This window comes from Silene latifolia, chromosome Y (assembly GCF_048544455.1).
Source record: "Silene latifolia isolate original U9 population chromosome Y, ASM4854445v1, whole genome shotgun sequence".
NCBI lineage: Eukaryota > Viridiplantae > Streptophyta > Magnoliopsida > Caryophyllales > Caryophyllaceae > Silene > Silene latifolia.
In genome coordinates, this window is record NC_133538.1 from 310,429,372 (window position 1) to 310,449,210 (window position 19,839).

Here is a 19,839-nt window from a genome sequence, read left to right on the forward strand (position 1 = left end):
GCTGGTCTAATGGGACGCGCAAAAGTGCCGATTGATATTCCTACATGGAAGCATGTAGGTGAGGATCTTAAGTCAAGATTTGGGAAGAGGTTTTGGTAAGAACTCTTTGCATCTTAAGACCTTTTTATTAACACATACACATACTTTAAGTGTTGATTGTTTATAACCTACCATTTGCTTTTTGTAGACAATTTTTGGGAAGAGGTTTTGGTATGAACTGACTGTTACAACCTGCCATTTGCTTTTTGCAGACAATTTTCAACGTTCCAGATACAAAGAAGAAGCAAGTTATCAGCATTGCCAATACTACATGGACAAACTTTAAGTCAAAGTTGACTTCGTTGTATGTGTACAGAAAACCTCCTAAAAAAAGAAACCTGCCTGTTGAGACTGATCCGACAAAGAAGTATCCTTACATTACATCCGAGGTATGGAAAAGGTTTAAAGAGAAGCGTATGACGGCAGAATTTCAAGTGAGTAGTTAACATGTAGTATATTTTTTAATTTTTTAGTTAGCAATAATATTATCATATTTGATAAGTAATTTAAAATTTTCAGGCTATAAGTAAGATTGGTGCAGAGAGGCAGTTGAAGAACAAATACCCCCACAGGATGTCTCGTGGAGGATATAGGAACACAAGGCGGAAATTGGAAAAAAAACTGAAAGAGAAAGAAAAAGGCAGAGCTGCTGATGAGGTCGACGGCTCAGGGGAAAGTAGTCAATCCCAAACTACTTTAAAAAGAGGTGACCTATGGATAGAGGGAAGAGTAGACAAACATGGTGAATGTTTAAATTCTGAGACAAAAAAAAATAGAAGACCTTGTGAGTATTTTGTTTACAACAAATTTTTTTTTTTTTTTGTTTTAAAGAATTCTTACAACTAATTTCTTTTGTTTTTTCTGCTAATAATGATATTGTATTTGCAGAAAATGGTGAATGAAATGGTCAAGAAAGGGGAGTTTGTACCTAGTGGAAAAGTTGATGAATTAACAAAAGCATTTGGAACTGATGAGCATTATGGTCGTGTAAGAGGTGTTGGGGGTCGAGTGGGGCATACGCAATATTTTGGCAAATGCAAAAGGAGTCGAAGTGAGGGAGTTATGTCAAAGGAGTTTGTGGAGAAGCTTACTCGGCGGATCACAGAGCAAGTGAGCGAGAAATGTATAAAGATATAGAAGTGATGGTGGAGCAACGGACAAATGGGAATGTTAGTTATTCGGTTGAAAAAGAAAAAGGCGGAGAGATCTTTGAGGTTGAGGTTGAGATGAATTGCAAAAGTGGGAATGGTAGTTATGATAATGTTAACCATGACCCTGACCCATTTACTGACATACCTGAGAAGGTAAAATAATCTGATTCTTTATTATGTAATTCCTGAAGTTGATTTCAAGTGTATTAATTAAGCTAGGGCAGACCTTAGCTTGTTTTTTTATGCTGGCTGTGATGTTGTTCCTCAGTGAGTTGAATGCGAGCTAGCTATGAAAGATACGCAGTTGAAGAATGTCGCACTTGGACGAGTATTCAAGGCCCCAACTCAGGCATCAACATGTCACGGTCGAGCCTTTGGAGCAGATGAGTTAAGGGTATGCATTGACGTTGTCATGGAATATATGGAGGACACACCATTACCTCTACCAACTGAAGAACATTTTACTATTGGTGAGGCAATTGGTTCATTTGTTCAATGGCCGAGAAACTTAGTCAGTTTGCGCTACTTAGAGGTATGGATGTCATTTTAAAGTTGAAGTTACATTATATGGCTAGCCTTATCTTACCCCGTCTTCAACACATAAAAGTTTGTTCTCGATTGAACCATCTTTGAAAATTGCATTGTCAGTGAGTAATCGGTTTGCGTCTTTTTCTTTCCGGGAATCTCGGAAAAACCATGAAGTACAAGCGGGGAGAAAAGTCAGTGATGAGTAAGACTAAATGCAAAAAGCAGAAGAGAGTTGATGAGAGTACTAATTCCAAAAAAGTAGAAAGTGCTAAAAGTAAAACAAATGATCCAGTGGCTGGTTCAAACAATACTTTGAAAGCACTTTTGGAACAAAAATATGATTCTAGACGATTCTTGTCCAAGGTAGTTAGTATGATGGGCGAAACTCAAGTAACGAATGTGCAATTGAGCGAGGATGTTGTAGGATGTGAGCGAAGGCTGCGACTCGCCAAGGAGGACATTACTGCATTGTTGAACATGGAAAAGATCTCCCTTCCAGTCATTCAGACTTTTGTTGGGTATGTATTGACTCCGAATTTAAAGTTAGCATCTCATAGCTAGTTTTACATTGGAGCAGATGATGATTTGAAGTACATCTTTGGTTATACTTCTACGTATATTGTTACAGGTACTTGTCTAGCGTTTGTGACATGAAAACATATGGATTCTTATGTCCAGAAATGACTTCACAACTAGGCAGCCTTGAATCAGATGGAGTAGTAACATATATTTCAAACTAGATGAAAAAGAAGAAAAGCCATATTTACATTGCCCCATATTACAAAGAGTAAGTACTCACCCTTATGTAAAACAAAAGTGTCAACAGTTTGATTATTTTGATTACTTGACTGATTATTTATAGGGATCACTGGATGCTTGTTGTAATTGACATCGTTGAGCATAATCAAGTATATTGGTTCGATTCAATCGGGAATTCTGTGCCTTCAATGTTGAGAACTTTAATTAATACATAAGTTCGACTTAGTAGTTATTCTTGATATGCAAGATGTTCATTGAAAGAACACTTTTCAACTTGGCTGATAATTTTTTGTTGGAAACTTTATATTAGATCTGTAAGAGCATACGGCTACACGGGTGGATCAAGGAAGAGTTCTGTAGCACCGCAATAGGTGAAAGTTGATGTAAGTTGTTGATATGCAATAGTAGACTCATTTATATTACGTTTAATTTACAAAGTGTGTTGGTTTAATTCGTCGTCATGTTGTTTTATTAGTGTGCTCGTCGACCCAAATGCTATAGAATGCGGTTACTACATCATGAGGTATATCTTTGAAATTGTCACTCGTCTAATCCGATGACAACTATCAACGAGGTCGATTATCTCACTACTTTGTATATTGTCATACAAATCTGTGTTGCCTTGAAATTTTTTCCCCATACCCATTATTATAGCTAGAATTGAACTCTCCAGCTAGCTCAAGCCTATTATATGTGTTATTATCTAATTAGAACCTTTATGTGCATGATTTCTGACTTTTTCAAGACAAAATGGCTTATTCGGAAGAAGAAATCAATGAGGTTCGGGACTTATGGGCGAACTATTTTCTTAATATCTAGTGATATAGTAATGTGTTAGCTAGATTTTGCACATTATGTCTTGGACCTTTGTAGGTTGTTGAATTTGGACGGCATTTGTATAAACTATGTTTTGGTAAGGTCGTTGTAAGAAACTATGACGAACGACCTTTCTTGGTTGTTGAATTTGGATGGCGTTGTATGAATCTATGTTTTGGTCGTTGTATGAAAGTATGACGAACGACCTTTGTTGGTTAGTTGTTGAATTGTGGATGCAAGTGTTTTTTGTTATGAAATGGCCTAAGTTTTCATATGCAGATGAAATGGCTTGATTTAGATTAGCCATTCCAATTTTTTAAAAAAAAAATTGGCAAGGAAAAGGACAGCGGTTTTATTAGTAGAGGATGTAATATCATTTATAATGCACATGAGGTTTAGGTAAAAACTGATGAATATAGGTACATAAAGACATCGAGTTCTATGTAAATTGATGTACATGACGAAAGCAGACATCGGATTACTACTAAAAGCGATGTACATAATACTAAAGGACATCGGATTATAAATATAAACCGATGTATATTAATAGTTATGGACATCAGATATATAGAAATCCGTTGTGCAAATACTAATGGACATCGGTTTAAAAACCGATGTGCATTACTCCATAATGGACATGACCAAACCCTACATCGGGTGTGTATCCGATGTCCATATACAAAAAAGTCTGATGTGCATAACAGGTTTTGTAGTAGTGAAACTAGTATAAATACTCCAACGCTGTAACACATTGTTAATTAATTCAGAATATTCAGATTTACTTCTCTCTCTTCTTCTTCCTCTCATCTCTCTTATATTCATCATCATCATTACAGTTTAATCACCATGATCTGATTTCACTATAGTTCATAGTTGTCATAGTAGGTCTTAAAATAAACGATCTTATACGAGAGGCTAGTTTAAACTCTTTAAAGTATTTTAAGTTAACTTGTATGTAATCTATGTTATGGTAAAATGTTACCTACATAGTGGACCAAATAATTACTAAATGTGTTTAAATGTGCCTATGAATTAGGTCGAAGGTCTCATCAGTAGGGTTGTTTGTAGATTGTGAAGAATAAAAAATATCACAAATTGACTAACTGTTTGTATTGAACAAACTTTTCTTTTTTAGCTTAAAGTGTTAAATTATTCAGTTTAGTCTAAATTTAAGTTCAAAATCATAGAAATGATATCTCAACATATGCGGTCAATATTTTAATATTTCCATCTAACTCATTAAGATAGAACGTTCGCAATTTAAGACCACCAACTTATAAAATTTCACGAAAACTTTCAAATTTAAGCCATATTAATTGCAGTTACTTAGATTCTTTATGGGAACTTTTAATTACCATATTGGCCATCACAATTTACACAAGAGTTGTAGAAACTTGAAAGCCAAAAACACACAGTCGCTATTTATTACACGCATTTTACTAAATCAAAACATTTTTCATTAACTTTCACACATTATTCATTTATTCTCTCTAAAAAAATCATTTTTTCCCCTATTTCAAACCCCAATCAACATTGTCTCCATATATTCAATTATCAAAATCTGATTAACAATTAAACAAGTAATTTTTTCATTTTATTGATTAGATTACATAAATTTTAATTTCATTTGAATTAATCTAAATTTTTTTAGTTAGGACGAGATATTTAAAAATTGGCCTCACATATTTTAAGTGTACCCTAATATTAGGGTACGGGATATTTTTGTACTTTCCACCAACTCATTTCATTTTACATTTTTCATTTTACTCCGTATAAATGTATTAACTTGCTGAATTCATATGAACGTCTTTTTCAGAAATAATTATCATGAAAAGCATCTATAAACTATAAACGAAACACAAAAGTATATTTCCCTCTCATTTTCAATTGAAACTAATTTTTGAAATTGGCCTTACATATTTTAAACCCGTAAATTTAGGAAAATGAACAGTTGATACGGAGTACTATTTAACATGTCTTAAGCTAGCTAAAAAATTAAAATTTTAAAAAGTCGTAATTAGTGTTTTACAAAGTAATAAACTTATCGAAACCACGCCGGGACCATACCAACCTCTGAATAGAAAGGGAGAATTCTTTGATGATTAGTGTAAGCTTTATTATGTGGCCTCAATAGGTCTTGTTATAGACGGGTGGGGCGAATAGACGGGTAAAGACCTCTAATAAAATGGATAGGGGGAACAAGGTGGGGCACCCTCCATGTGCTTCCCACTTTATGACAAATGGGTATTTTGTGAGGGAAAATGGTATCCGTCTATACGTATAGACGGATAGTGTCCGTCTATAATGAGAATTTGTGATGTGGCCTAAGACCATCCCCAAGCAGTGGTCACGCTAACTAGGTCACGACCCGATTTTACTCTTAATTCCACCTTATTAAACTTGACCTATTTTCACCCTTCCAAGCAGAAGGTCGCGATCTAGATCATCAACCAAATCATTTTCCACTTCACAACATTCTCAATCATACTCCACTATCATATTATATACTTTTTTTTATTATTTTTTTATTGTTCCACCAATCAAATTTGGACACATAGGTCACATAAGTGGTCAATTTGTGACCAAAGTGACCAAGTTTGGTCACAAATTGCCCTTTGGTCACAAATTGCCCTTTGGTCACAAATTAACAACTTTGGTCACCAATTAAGTACCTTAATTATCCCATTAACCATGACCAAACAAGGTCATGACCAAACAATTGACCTTGCCTGGGGATGGTCTAAGATTCTTAAACAGATACAGTGGAACCTGCCACACACTTTCTACTTTCTACTTTCTACTACAGTACAATCCTTTGGTCAGAAAATTCTTGCAACTTTTTAAACAGTTTCTTCAAATTTAATTAAACTACTTTACCTAATTTAATTAACATCACTAAACAGAAGAGATTAATGTCTAATCATTCCATCACTGTCTGCTTAAATGCTTATGTACTTTTCACGGGAAGAAATTAAACACACTGTACTTCTTAATTATAAACAGATAAACAGTAGTTATTGGGTGAGACGGTCTTACACTGTACTGTGAGAGATCAAAGGGGAGATCATGGAGCTATGCAAGCTCCTGTTAATCTGCATCTTAATATTGTTTAGTGTATTAAGCTCCATTAATGGTGATACAGATCAAAATGATGGTTAGTCGGCAATTTCTTTTTTGTTGGTTGATGCAATTTTTATTGGTTTTTGATATCTGGGTTGTTCTTGTTTTTGCATTTTGATTCATATGTTTTCTGGGTTTTTTCTGGGTTAATTAGTACCAAAGAGAGTAATAATGTTTGCTGTCTAAGCAGATTCGAATGATGATTCTTGTTAGCCGATTCCAATTCATTTCATTGTTGTTGTTGTTGTTGTTGACTGTAGGTCTGTTGTTGTTGGTGTAGAGTAATAATGTTTGCCGACAGTGTATCTTTTAGCTTTTGTTTATGTGGGTTTTGTAAAGATTAAAAGATTGGGTCTTTGATTCATGGTTTTCATGGATTTTGTGCTTGCTAATGATTGCTATAATTGTATGCATCCAACTGTTTGTTGTGGGTGTTTATATTATTTACGGAAAATTCACGTGGTACCCTGAGGTTTGTAATGCTAATCGTAGCTAACATTCACTAGAATTAGGACTTTGGTTTTAAGATAAACTTCTTGTGGTCTTGTGCTGCTAATCACAATGTTGCATGTTATCTGTCAAACTCATGACTGTCAAATTATCTATTTTCTGGTTTCCCTTGTTATTTTCATGCTTGATGATAATTCTTGGTTGTTCTTATTGATGACACCTTAGGGTTTTGGCTTGCTTCTCCCAAAAAATGAAGCTGTTTTTCAGTGTAACCTTAGTTTTCATACTTTTTGTTGGGCTGCATATTGATTGTGCCATTGCCTGATTGGTGGTGCTGTTGAATGCATTGAGTGCTGTCAGTGTCGGTCAAAGGGGAATCAGATTGTTATGATCATGGATGGTTGATCATAATCTTCTTCAGCTTCAATGGTTGTTCAAAGGTGTAGCTATAAAATTTTCGGCTTTCTTGGCAACGTGGACGTGTAGATATCGTTATGAACGGATAACCACTTGATTATTGAGGCTCTCAAATCCTCAAATGAGACCTGCCTCATGATAATATTATGGTGAGACTAGTCCATATGCACTAATCAAAACTATCAAACTTAGTGAACACCTGGTAACTAAAGTTAGGTATAGTTAGAACATATGAGTAAGGTTGTGATATAGGTTGGTGGTATTACACTATATTCACTTAAAACTGTCTTTGGAGAATAATCGATAGAAGCTGGCTTGTTTGTACTTTAAGCCAGCTTGTTTTTGTGACGGCTGTTATAGTTTCTAGGCTGCCTTCAAGGATGAAGATTATGGAACTAAGACTACTTCATAATCATGTCATAGGGGGGATACATGTTAGTTGGATTGGTGTTACTGTGAGCATTCAGTATAAGCAACCTGCAGACCACGACTCAAGAGTCTGGGTTATGATCCTTCCAAGATTTGGATCAGGGTTCAGATTCTGCAAATAAAACTCATGCTATCTTTTAACAAGCTGATGTTGGACGAGCTGTACAAAGTTATATTTGAACACCGTGTTTGTCAAATAGTTAAATTTTTAATCTTTTTATTTTGGAGATTTTTAGAAATCCTGAGTTTTTGTTTGACATTCCTAGACTTGAGCTGCACATTGTGCCGATGTGGCTCCATTGTAAATTATATAAGCAGTTTCTTACTTTGAAAGATAGCACGCCTTTAGTTTTCTTTGAGGTAGAATGTTCTTTTGTTGCTCCATCAAATCAACTAACTGTTCCAAAAACACTGACAGGATGAAGTCCTCGTGTATCTTTCTATAGTTATTCGTATCTGACTGAGAATCTCTAAGGCCTTGTTTGAATACCAAAAATGGACGGAAAGGAAAGGGAGGGGAAAGAGGGAAGGTAAAGGGAGGGAACGGAAGAGGAGGGGGAATGGTGGGTGGTAGTTTTCGCTCGAAATCTTTCCTATGTTGGAGGGGCAATAATTTTCCTAGGAGGACAGAAATGGAGGGATCCATTTCCCCTTCCCTCCAAATCCCTTCACTTCCTTTCCCTCCAAATTCCCCTATCCAAACAAGGCCTAAATGTCCAGATTAGTGTTTAGGAAATAGTACTTCCTCCGTCCATGACTAAGATTCCTATTTTCTTCTGCACTTGAATTAAGGAGTACACAAACATTTCGATAAAGACTTTAAGTGGGAAGTCCAAAATGGAAACAAGGATTGTTGGGAAGTTTATACATGAACACATGGAATAGATAATTAATCTGGGGACCTGTGACCAGGATTTTGTTAATACGACATAATAGCCTTACTTCAATCTGCAGCGTCTGTTCTCTATGCCATGTACAGTAGCATGAATTCACCTACACAACTAACTGGATGGACTTCTTCTGGTGGTGATCCGTGTGGTCAGTCATGGAAAGGTGTTTCTTGTTCAGGCTCAAAAGTAACTCAAATGTAAGCCTACATTTTTTTATTGTTATGTACTTACTCTCTTTATACAATAATCATCTTTCTAGTTTTCACTTTTCACTTTGGCAATGTCCTCATGTCCATGCATAAACTTCCGATGTAAAATCTTTCCACTTTTGTATGTTGTTTATGATCATTATGCACCCAACGTATTTCATCAACTTGTATTTCCATCTACTTATCATGCTCCTTAACTTTTGTGCACAATACACCACGAGTTTTTTCATGGACGAACGTAGTACAGTAGTTCTAACTATGCAGTTTTTGGTCACATCTCACATCTATACAGTTTAAGTCTAATCTTGTTCTTTTGTAATCTCGTTGCAGAAAAATATCGAACCTTGGACTTACCGGGTCAATTGGATATTCACTTCAAAATTTGCAGTCGCTGACCGATTTGTAACACTCTTGGGCTGTCCACACTTTGGTAGTTTGGTTTATTGAGCTTCTTGTGGTTTGTTCTTTTTCAGTAACTTTGTGTGAATGTTTGCAGTGACATAAGTCACAATAATTTTGGGGGCACGGTGCCATATAATCTTCCAACAAATGTGCTACGACTGTATGTCCTCTTGCTTTGGCTTGTACCCATTGTTTTAACTTTATAGAATAGGAATTCTTTGACAGGAACGGCGGTTGTTTTTATCTTTCTTGTTCATGTTTACTGTTTAGTATCAGCTGATATAACTATATAATCTTTTTGTCCTTGAGCAGAAACCTTGCCAGTTGTAATTTCAACGGAGCAGTACCCTATTCAATTTCTACAATGAAATCGTTAGAGCAGCTGTAAGTTTTTGCTCTTAATTCAATCTTCTTCACAACAACCTAGAAGAGATGTAACTAAAGCGGTTCTTTCCCTGCTTGAGAATAGAGACCTCAGCCACAATCAATTCAACGGACAGCTGAATGTTGATTTTTCTCAGCTTTCTTCACTATCTGCAATGTGAGATGTCTTCTCTTTATATATTTTGTGATCTATAGTTTATTCTTTTCAGTTGACTTCCCTATTTTCTCTTGTCTTTAGCCGAAAATAAAACGGAGATCTACTATTTTGCCAAAAAAAACTTCTAAGCATTTCCTATCCACGTAAACATCGAATGAATTCACTTTCTTTTCGTTGAGACTGCGCTTGATGGTTTTATGATAACATACTGATTGCTGGTTTTCAGGGATGTTTCTGGTAATTCTCTTTCAGGCAATCTCTCAACAACGATGAGCTCGTTAACCAGCTTGACCTCTTTGTCAGTATTCTTTCCGTAAAAATTTCCCTCTAAAAACTGTGTTCTGTAATAAATTATTCTTCTTATGGTTGAATCGCTATTGTGCAGAAATTTGGAAAACAACCAGTTCACAGGCACAATAAATGTCCTAGCTAACCTGCCTCTTCAGACTTTGTTGGCATTCTTTTCTCTATGATAATTAAGCATAATCTCATTGTTCCATCAGCAATAATTCCATTGTAACGTACTCTTATGTCTCTCTGGTAGGAATGTCGCGAATAACCAGTTCACTGGGTGGATTCCGAAGCAATTACAAAATATAAATCTGCAGTATGCATTGCTCATTTTATCTCTTTGGGTGTTATACTCTTTTGATGCAATAGAAATTTTTTTAAGTCCATTCTCGTTATGCTGCATTATTAATCATTTAATCCTTCACAGGAAGGGTGGCAACTCTTGGAGTTCAGGCCCTGCGCCGCCGTCCCCGCCAGCTCCACCTGGTGCACCCAGTCATAAAAAACCAGGGAGCCACCAAAAGTCATCTCAAAGTTCAGACTCTGGTAAATCCGGTATTAGTGCCGGTGCCATTGTCGGAATCATTTTGGCCATTCTTGTGGTTGTAGCAGTAGTGGGTTTTGTTGTGTTTAAGAGAAGATCACGGAAGCCAATCCGTGACGTAGAGAAGACGGATGTAAATAAGCCGTTTGTTCCTGTTCCTTCAAACGATGTGCCTGGTAACTCTGCCTTCTTGTGCATTTTTGTTGTTGCCCTTTGTGGACATATCCTATTGCTTGAAGTGCAAAAATTTGCTGTTGAACTTGTTCACTTTTGGTAAACTGTTAAGAGTACCTGTATGTTACTTTTGTGTGACGAGAAAAAATTAAGCACCTCTAGGAAAATTAAGCCTCTTGTTAATCTGTATGTTACTTTTGTCTTCATCACCAATTAGTCTTGTGGGAGATGGTCTCGTGTTAATATAGTGGGAGACTTACCCAATTCAATTAAAGTCCCTACCCATATATCATTTAACTCGGTGAACATGGAAAACCAAGATATAACAACCTCATAATATGGGTCACTCTCATAAAAATCTGATCATGAGAGTGTAATATGAGAATTTGTGTCCCACGACTACATGCTCGCTTTAGAAGGTAAACTGGAAATTCACATATTCAGATGCTTGATTTGAAGTATTTTGAATGATAAAAGTTAATGTAAAAGCCGGTTTTGCAGAACTGAAGTCTGTGCATTCGTCATCCTCGATCAACACAACCACACTTGATCCAGTTGCCACGATAAATCTTAAACCACCACCACTAGATCGTCACAAGTCATTTGATGACGAGGACTTCTCGAATAAGCCTCTTGTGATCAAAGTGGCTAGACCAGTGCCAGATAATGTCAAATCATATTCCGTAGCAGATTTGCAGATGGCTACTGACAGCTTCAGTACTGAGAATCTTATTGGAGAAGGATCTATTGGACGTGTTTATCGTGCTCATTTTGATGACGGGAAGGTATACTTCACTACTGCATTTTCTTTTTACCGTGGATCATTTGTTAAGTTCCATATTTGCTGTGATTTTCAATGCCCCTACCCGTGTTTTTCCGTCTTTTAACACGCCCCATGATTTTTTTGTCACTAATGTATCCTGAACTCAATGAAAATTTCTTATAAATAACCCCAAGTATTTTATCCGCTTCTTTTAAATGCAGTATATAGTCACTTATAAACAATTATTTGTCGATCCATTAACATAATAATCGTGGTTATTCGACACTTATTCTTGACATTTGTGATTCTGAAACATCTGCAAGTGTTCAGTGCTTTGCCTGAAATCTAGACGTCAAATCCAATTCTCATTTTCTGAAATTATGTCATATTGACAGATACTGGCTGTAAAAAAGATCAACTCGTCAGTCATCACCAACCATAGTGAAGATTTTACAGAGGTAGTTGCCAGTATCTCCCAATTACATCATCCAAATGTGACGGAGCTGGTTGGTTACTGCTCTGAACATGGGCAACACTTGCTTATTTACGAGTTCCACAAGAATGCCTCGTTGTATGATTTCTTACATATCGAAGATGAATACATCAAACCATTGACCTGGAATAACCGTGTCAAGATCGCTTTGGGAAGTGCACGTGCTCTTGAGTAAGTCAAGATTATGATATTTTACTGCCATCATGAAATTGCTAGAAGAACCCCTAGTTTGTCAAGTGCTAAAAATTCGCACTTAGACAATTGAACATCCTCACAATCTCTGGTCAATAGACCAAGAATGCTCTGGTCATCAACTTCGGAAAATATTTTTATCAAAATCAATTTTTGGTCCTACCCCATCCTAAGTTTTTCAGTTTTTGATAATCTTCATACCAACAGTTGGGTAAAAAGTATAGTGCTCCCTTTGCCTCATCCTTTTGTTTACGTTTGCTTTTGGATTGTTTTTTTATGCAAAAACATTCACCTGAGGAAAGGGTATGTGTAATAGGTAGATTGAAGTGTATTAACATTGGTGGACACAAACCACATCAGTTGAACTCGGAAGGGGTAAATTAGTTTTTACAAGACAAAAAACAGTCCTAACATGGCTGAGGTAGACCTAAGAAGAACGTAAACAAATGGGTTAGACATAGGGAGTATATGTGGTTCTGTGTTTAGCTTTTAGACCGTACTTGTTATGTTCTTAACTGACTATCCTTACAGGTATCTGCATGAAGTTTGCTCTCCGTCTGTAGTTCATCAAAATTTTAAGTCAGAGAACATATTGCTTGATGGAGAGCTGAACCCTCATATTTCCGATTGTGGGCTAGCCACCGTCCTTCCAGATGTAAATATGGTACTTCTCAACCCTGATGAAGCACATCGTAGGCTAATCTTAAGTATAGATGTTTCCTGTCAAAAAAATTGAACATTTTATACGAACACAACTTTTAAGCCTCCTCTACTAAATTATGAAAGCTTTGGATATCGTTAAAATGCATACATGATAATTGTTGCGTAGTTCACAACTTCACTGTATATAAATACACAAGTAAGAAACTGAATATGTTGACTTTTTCCTTGAGCCATAGGAACATAAGTTATTACGAGTAACACTTTTGTTGAGCTATAGAAGGTTACCCGTCTTGCATTGTAAATATTGACCGTTGATAATGGTGGGAAACCCGCAGCCCTTAACTTAGCTGTGAACTGAGCAAAGCCCGGAGTATGCATGATAGCCTGCCATTCACGTACACCAAGTTAACCACCCTTTTTTAACATGTTCCAACTCTGGAAGGCATAATTTCATGCGAATTGCTCCTGCAAGAATTTGAACTCACACCAATGAGTTATTATTCTACGTCTTAACCAATTGAGCCAACTCAAATTAGCCATTTGCCGTCCTTATATGCTCTTTGTTCAATCTCGATTATTTGCTTGTGTTTTATGTAGGAAATGAACCACACCGCAAGTGCCCCTGAAGTTGCTGATTCTGGTCAGTACACTCTAAAAAGCGATGTTTACAGTTTCGGGGTAGTCATGTTAGAGCTTCTCACAGGACGAAAATCTTTTGATAGGTAAATTCATGATCTTAGCTTGAAACCCAAGGTCTCCATAGTAACTGAGTAATCATTATCCTGAGATTTTTTAAATGTATGTAGCTCAAGAATGTGGGAGGAACAATCTTTAGTTCGTTGGGCAACACCTCAGCTTCACGACATTGACACTTTGACTAAGATGGTAGATCCTGCATTGGAAGGCCTCTACCCTGTCAAGTCTTTGTCTCGTTTTGCCGATGTCATTGCTCTCTGCGTCCAGGTATTTCTTCTTGCATAATATTTTATTTTCTCTTGACAGTAAAAAATTCTAGAGACTGGAAGAACTCAACCTTCCTGGTTTATATGCACAGCTAAATACTACACTCCCTTAATTTTCACTTATATTTCTTGAGTATAGCTTTATTATCCCGTTACCTATCAAGCGTGCAACTTCAACCATTGTTTTACCAGGAATGTATATCAGTTTCATTTGCAGTCGTGATGAATTTAACTAGGTCACGATTACATTGGATCTCAGTTTCTCAACTTATGTGATCATACCCAAAACGATAAATGCTCAATTTTGTGATGCGACTTGTTTCCCTTGGATAGCACATTGAATTGTTTGTTGTTATTTATGTATGAACAGCCGGAACCAGAATTTCGACCACCAATGTCAGAGGTGGTGCAAGCCCTAGTTCGCTTGGTTCAACGAGCAAACATGAGCAAGAGAACTGTAGGAAATGCTGCTCGAGAGAATTCCGATACTACTGACTGTGTCAATTAAAAATGGCTGTACAGAATTTTGGAACACTGATCAAATGCTTGAGCAATCAAAGTTATTTATATTGTTTATTTGCTCATTATTTTCCATTTTCCCTATCTTTTCCATCACAGATTTAAGTTTACCTCTATTGTATACTCCGTACTATTTAACATAGTGACGATGTTATCGTTGAATACCTTGAAAATGGGGAAGGAAACTGTTACCGTCAAGGAACTACCCTGCTTGTATATGAAATAAATCGAATAGCACCCTCGATTACTGCATATATTTGGCAAAATGAATCAATCTTAACTTCATACTGTATTACATATAAACGGGTTTATATCAGATTTGTATTTAGATGGAAAAAGGCAAGCAATATCATTTTGGATGGCAATTCAGACTCAAATCATTCAGCAATATTATAACAGGAGGACTAAAACATATAAAAGCTAAAAGCTTGGCAAGCTATTATAACCACTTCGAATAGAGATGGTACTTTCTCGATTTCTCCACAGATTTGTTTACATATCTGAGAAAAGACGCAACAGTTCAAATGTTATGCCTTGAATAAAGAACACATGATTGACGATAACAAAAGATAAAAGATCACCAAACCCTTTTATTTGTCGAAACTGAGATTGTAAATAAATTCTTCCTTGACAAAATTGCGATCTGGGCTTCACTGACGAGAGATTTCAGGTCTACTGTTAATTCTACATAGCAAACTTTCATGCTATAACTTCTGATACTTGAGAATGTGCTGTGAGTTCAAGTTAAAGGTCTTGCATATATCAACTAGGATGCTTTTGCCGAGACCAGTATCAGTATTACCACGACGTATGAGTTCTTCGAGTTCCTTCGATGGTCGCAAGATCTATCAACAATTAAACAAAATACGTCACTCAACATGAATAAAGATGACACTACTTGCAGGACGGTTCACACAAAAGTATTGTAAAATTGCTTGCTATTGACCCGAATACATTACATTGTATAAGAAATTTTAGCAACTAGCTTTTGAAGGGTATTTAGGTGATTATATGCGATTTGAATGAACTGACATAAGGAAGAACTTCATAGAACATGGTTCGTTTATTTTGAGATCTCAAATTTTCGTACCAGTCTCAAAGTTGCCTATCAAAGTAATATAGACAATGTATATTTAAACATAAATGACTTTTATGTGGGCAACATGACAGTCTCTCAGTAGAATAGATCCATAAAGATTTAGGTTCCTCACCCATGGCAGTGCTGTCAATTCATGATATCTATGCTGAGGTTTATTCTCGTCTTTTGGAGTATCTTTTGTGCTATCAGCCCCACGATCCGAGCCCTCTGAGACAAGGTGAAGAAGCTTTTCGCTTCCCTGGTAGAATATGAAAAATAGATTTCTTGTTTAGCAGGCGGGAATATGAAGACAAAAAAGAAACCAACCTATTTTTAATATGCCTCCTAAGATTTCTGAACGTTGATAGTAATATATGTATCAATCAAGCCAGATTTAACGTTGATAGCATCCCCATGGGAGGTAATAAAGTAATAAACAAATAGATGTGTGTAAATGGTTAGAAGACACCTCAAGAAAAAAAGAGTCAAGTGATACTAGTACGGAAAATAATTATGTATACACCTGCAGAGCACGCCAATGGGAATATGTACGATAAAGCAGCCAGAAGAACGGGATATTAGGCAGAGGTAGAACCTAACCATCAAACAAGTGAGATTAAGATCATGAAACAGTATAAGTTTTCATGACAACATTATTTTATTGGTGTAAATACATGCTTCGTACCATGAAGACAGTTGAAACAGGAAGTAATGCTGCAGAGCCATACAAGTACTTTTTGTGAATGATCGAACCACTGTGAAATGAATTATCGAAGTCTATTAGTAGAGAAAATAATGGTACAGAAAATAAACACTTCGCCTGAAAGTAAAAGTCTGTGTCATCATTTCCATGGTTGAATAAATGGCAACAAAACGCCAGCGAAGAAGACAAAGGGGAGAAGGAAGAAGCCAACACATAAAGCGAAAAAGATAAGGAAGAATCAAGCAGAAACAAATACCTCATAGCAATGTGCCTCAATCTACGGCGTACAAGTCTTGCATTCAAACTGCAGCATCAAAAACAAACATTGGAAATCCTTAATATTAAAAATGCACATCCCATAATTTTGTTTTAACGAAAGTCAATCCCTATACATTTTTGTAACTTAAGAAATCACACCAAGCGGCGAGGAAGAATTTCCAGGTCTTTTGGAACCTCAGTTGACTCCACTTTGTTCATATTGGCAATATTTATTTCATAAAGGATCACACTGATAGGTGTATACTCCGTACATGTTACCCTCCTTGGAGCAATCAATAGATTTTGGAAACGCGGTGTTCTTAAATTTTACACGGACAGTGCTGGTATACAAACATATGATATTAGTGGTTTTCTTTAGGAGATGAATTCAGGGGTATGTGAAATCAGTCGATACGGCACATAGCCGTATCCTGGTCTAAGATCGTCAATATATCCAATTAGAGTACTCAAGCGATCTCTTAACAGAAACGACGATAAAAACACACTGTGCAAGAACATCAAAATTATTGTTTGAAACATCAGAGCAAATAGACCTCGTTGGATACGTGACTTCGACTTCAGTAACTTCCTTAGTTATAGACTTCAAGAAGATCTCCGAAGGCTGGACTCGAGCAAGCAACCACAAACCCACACTGTAAAGAAATGTTGACTTGGATTAGGGAGGTATTTACGGTAGTCTTACGCATCACTACAGGTAAGAGAAAAATTTACATCTGAAGTACCAATGAATCTTGTTTTTGAGAGATCCTTGTGGCGCTTTCTCAAGACCCGTCCAAGAATTATTCATCTATCAATTAGAAAGATAAATTCTGCACAAATCAGGAGTAGCTCATATCTGGGAAGCAATTCTACAATAAGCATATCTTCTACTCATGTGAAAAGGATTAAAAAATACGAACTGTTGGTAAACATTTACAACTAGTGCAAAACTATATAGGTAAAACTCCCCACATGCATACAGCATCACACATTATACTTCTGAATAGCTCCCGACTGAAACAGGGAACATCAACTCTAGTTACTCATCTAATTTCTCTCGACTGGTTTGCCTGGTTAGACTTGAGTTCAGAACTACAATCGTATCATCAACATATATATTCCAGCATTCCTCCACATACAGTTAAGAACCCATCACGGAAAACACTCAAATTTCTTATCGTGGTTTCCAAACAATTATCCTAATAAACAACCAAGTCTGGAACAGCTTGCCAACAAGATCATAGCACAACCATTATGACCGAGCTACTAGGTACGTTAGTTATACGGTTGACACCGACTACTACTCTACCACAATAGCAATTCTTATAACACCAATGTACCATATTCATCACAATGAACTAGCATATTGATCGAAAAGCGTGTCAGTATTCATAAAAAACGACCACCGTATTCATCAAGCAAAACGAGTTAAAAAAGAGAAAACATGGGAATTTATCCTGTTGACCAGTAATTTATGTATAATAAATACGGTTACTCAATCTGAAAATCGAAACTTTTAATTAAATTTCCGAACTTTGTTCTACTTATCTTATTATTGCATTGTATTAAAAGTCTTCCCCCTAATTTTCCGACCCCTAACTACAAATCTTGGTTCCGCCACTGTATGCAAGTACGGAGTTCCATACTCCAAATGCATGATATAATTCACAAGGTATAAATCTTACAACTACAAGCAGTACTGGAAAAAAAAGAGAGAGGGAGAGAGATTAAAAAGAGAGACTTTAGAGGAGACGAAATCGACGACGAGTTCGGCATTGGCGGAAATCGGCTTCGAATCGGAAGATAGAGATTTGCATAAATCGCGAAAAGTTGATGGAGTTGTTGACGATGATGATTGAGATTGAGCTGAATTTGATCGAAATTGATCAATGCATCTGCTAAAACACCATGTTCTTCCTTTCACTGGAAACGCAATTAATCTAGCTTTCATGATTCAACGATGAAATTTCAATGTGGATTGAGAGAGAAGGAACCCTAGAAATTTGGGGATTTTGAGAGCTGGCCGGGGTTTTAGGAGCGATTAATTAAAGTATAAACCCTATATTTTTTGTTTTGTTTTGGAAAAGAGTGGTTTTGTTGAGTTGTTGACCGTGTTAGTTGGATCATTAAAGTGGTGACGGAAATGGATTATTTTTGTGATAAAAAAGAATTAGGATTAGCGATTTTTATCACGGGTTTATTTGAAGTTTTGAACAATTATTGTTGGATCATTTAAGTGAAGACGGAAATGGATGATTTTTGTGAAACAATAATTACATTAGCGGTTTTCATCACATGTTTATTGAAAATTTTGAACATAATTGGATGATTTAATGGATTATTTATTTTTGTGAAACAGATGGGTAGGACTAGCCGTTTTCATAACACATATTAGGGGTGTTCATAATAAACCGAACCGTAATAATCGAATAACCGTGCATTTTTAAGGTTCGATTAACCGAACCGTTACGACAAAGCGGTTCACTGAACCAAACCGTTAAATTTATTATAGAAGAGGTTCGGTTAAGGTTCGCAATTTTATAAAACCAGTTAACCGCGAAGTGAACCGTTTCACAAAAAAGTAAGCAAAAACTTAAAATATTATATAAGAATTGTTCTTTCATTTAATTTTCTTAGTGTATCCAAATTAAAAATTTCTTAAATTGATTAAGACTAAAGTTTACCTAATTAACTTTATTGTTGAGTATAATATATCATGAAAATTTAATTAAACTACTAGAAAAAATTAACGAAGGCCTTATTCTTTTGGACTTAAAGTCACCCTCTTTAAGTTAAGTTAAGCAAAATTAAATTAAGTTCAGAAAAGTTCAGCTCCCATAAGTTAAGTTAAGTTCAGCAAAATTAAGTTCAGAAAAGTTCAGCAAAATTAAGTTCAGCAAAATTAAATTCAGAAAAGTTCAGCAACATTAAATTCAGAAAAGTTCAACAAAATTAAGTTCAGAAAAGTTAAGCAAAATTATAAATTTCATAATATTGACGAGTTTTAAAAAAATACGATTTTTGTTCAAATCGATTGTATAAACAGTCCGAGATTAATTATTATTCTATATTTTTTATAAAAAAAAGGTATTTATTTCAACCCAAAATTCTTACCTATCCCCTAACTCATCCATTAAAACCACACAAAGGCATCAAAACTCCATAACTTTAATCACCTAAGTATAAACAATGGCATTTGGTCAGGTGAAAAAAGGGTGGAAGATGTTAAAAGTTATGCCTCAAATGTCACCTAAGTATCAAATGTCCATTATTATTTCTACTTTTACACTTCATAATTTTATACGGGTGCACACTCTTGGGATACATGTTATACAATATGAGAACGTTGTAGAGACAACAGATCCAGGCATGTTTGATAAGATGCGGAAAAAAGCTATGTCGTGCGAAATAACATAGTCAAAAACATTTGGCGAGGCAATGGATTTGA

The 19,839-nt window shown here is 36.0% G+C and overlaps 2 protein-coding genes across 2 annotated transcripts; one reads left to right on the plus strand and one right to left on the minus strand.

Annotated features, from left to right (window-relative positions):
* Positions 1-6,071: 6,071 nt before the first annotated feature.
* LOC141633311 (protein STRUBBELIG-RECEPTOR FAMILY 6-like) lies at positions 6,072-14,417 on the plus strand. Its single transcript, XM_074445798.1, has 16 exons — positions 6,072-6,447; positions 8,664-8,796; positions 9,139-9,210; positions 9,305-9,370; positions 9,523-9,594; positions 9,680-9,751; positions 9,978-10,049; positions 10,137-10,202; positions 10,296-10,358; positions 10,470-10,762; positions 11,262-11,545; positions 11,919-12,187; positions 12,740-12,872; positions 13,469-13,593; positions 13,678-13,834; positions 14,204-14,417. The coding sequence occupies exons 1-16, from the start codon at positions 6,360-6,362 to the stop codon at positions 14,339-14,341; spliced, it is 2,103 nt and encodes a 700-aa protein (XP_074301899.1). The 5' UTR covers positions 6,072-6,359; the 3' UTR covers positions 14,342-14,417.
* Positions 14,418-14,770: 353 nt separating this feature from the next.
* Positions 14,771-18,459, minus strand: LOC141633312 (uncharacterized). The gene is made up of 8 exons (XM_074445799.1): positions 18,133-18,459; positions 17,135-17,199; positions 16,946-17,044; positions 16,390-16,437; positions 16,116-16,185; positions 15,954-16,025; positions 15,564-15,689; positions 14,771-15,197 (listed from the first exon to the last, which is right to left on the minus strand). The coding sequence occupies exons 1-8, from the start codon at positions 18,340-18,342 to the stop codon at positions 15,057-15,059; spliced, it is 831 nt and encodes a 276-aa protein (XP_074301900.1). The 5' UTR covers positions 18,343-18,459; the 3' UTR covers positions 14,771-15,056.
* Between the last annotated feature and the right edge of the window lie 1,380 nt (positions 18,460-19,839).

Excerpts from the sequence above, each read along its gene's own strand:
- LOC141633311 (XM_074445798.1), top strand. The coding sequence starts at position 6,360 with ATGGAGCTATGCAAGCTCCTGTTAATCTGCATCTTAATATTGTTTAGT. Across the intron at positions 10,050-10,136 it reads TTAACCAGCTTGACCTCTTT|AAATTTGGAAAACAACCAGT; the intron begins GTCAGTATTCTT and ends GCTATTGTGCAG. Across the intron at positions 11,546-11,918 it reads CTCATTTTGATGACGGGAAG|ATACTGGCTGTAAAAAAGAT; the intron begins GTATACTTCACT and ends TCATATTGACAG.
- LOC141633312 (XM_074445799.1), bottom strand. The coding sequence starts at position 18,342 with ATGAAAGCTAGATTAATTGCGTTTCCAGTGAAAGGAAGAACATGGTGT. Across the intron at positions 16,026-16,115 it reads CTGTTTCAACTGTCTTCATG|GTTCTACCTCTGCCTAATAT; the intron begins GTACGAAGCATG and ends TTTGATGGTTAG. Across the intron at positions 15,198-15,563 it reads AATTGACAGCACTGCCATGG|ATCTTGCGACCATCGAAGGA; the intron begins GTGAGGAACCTA and ends AATTGTTGATAG.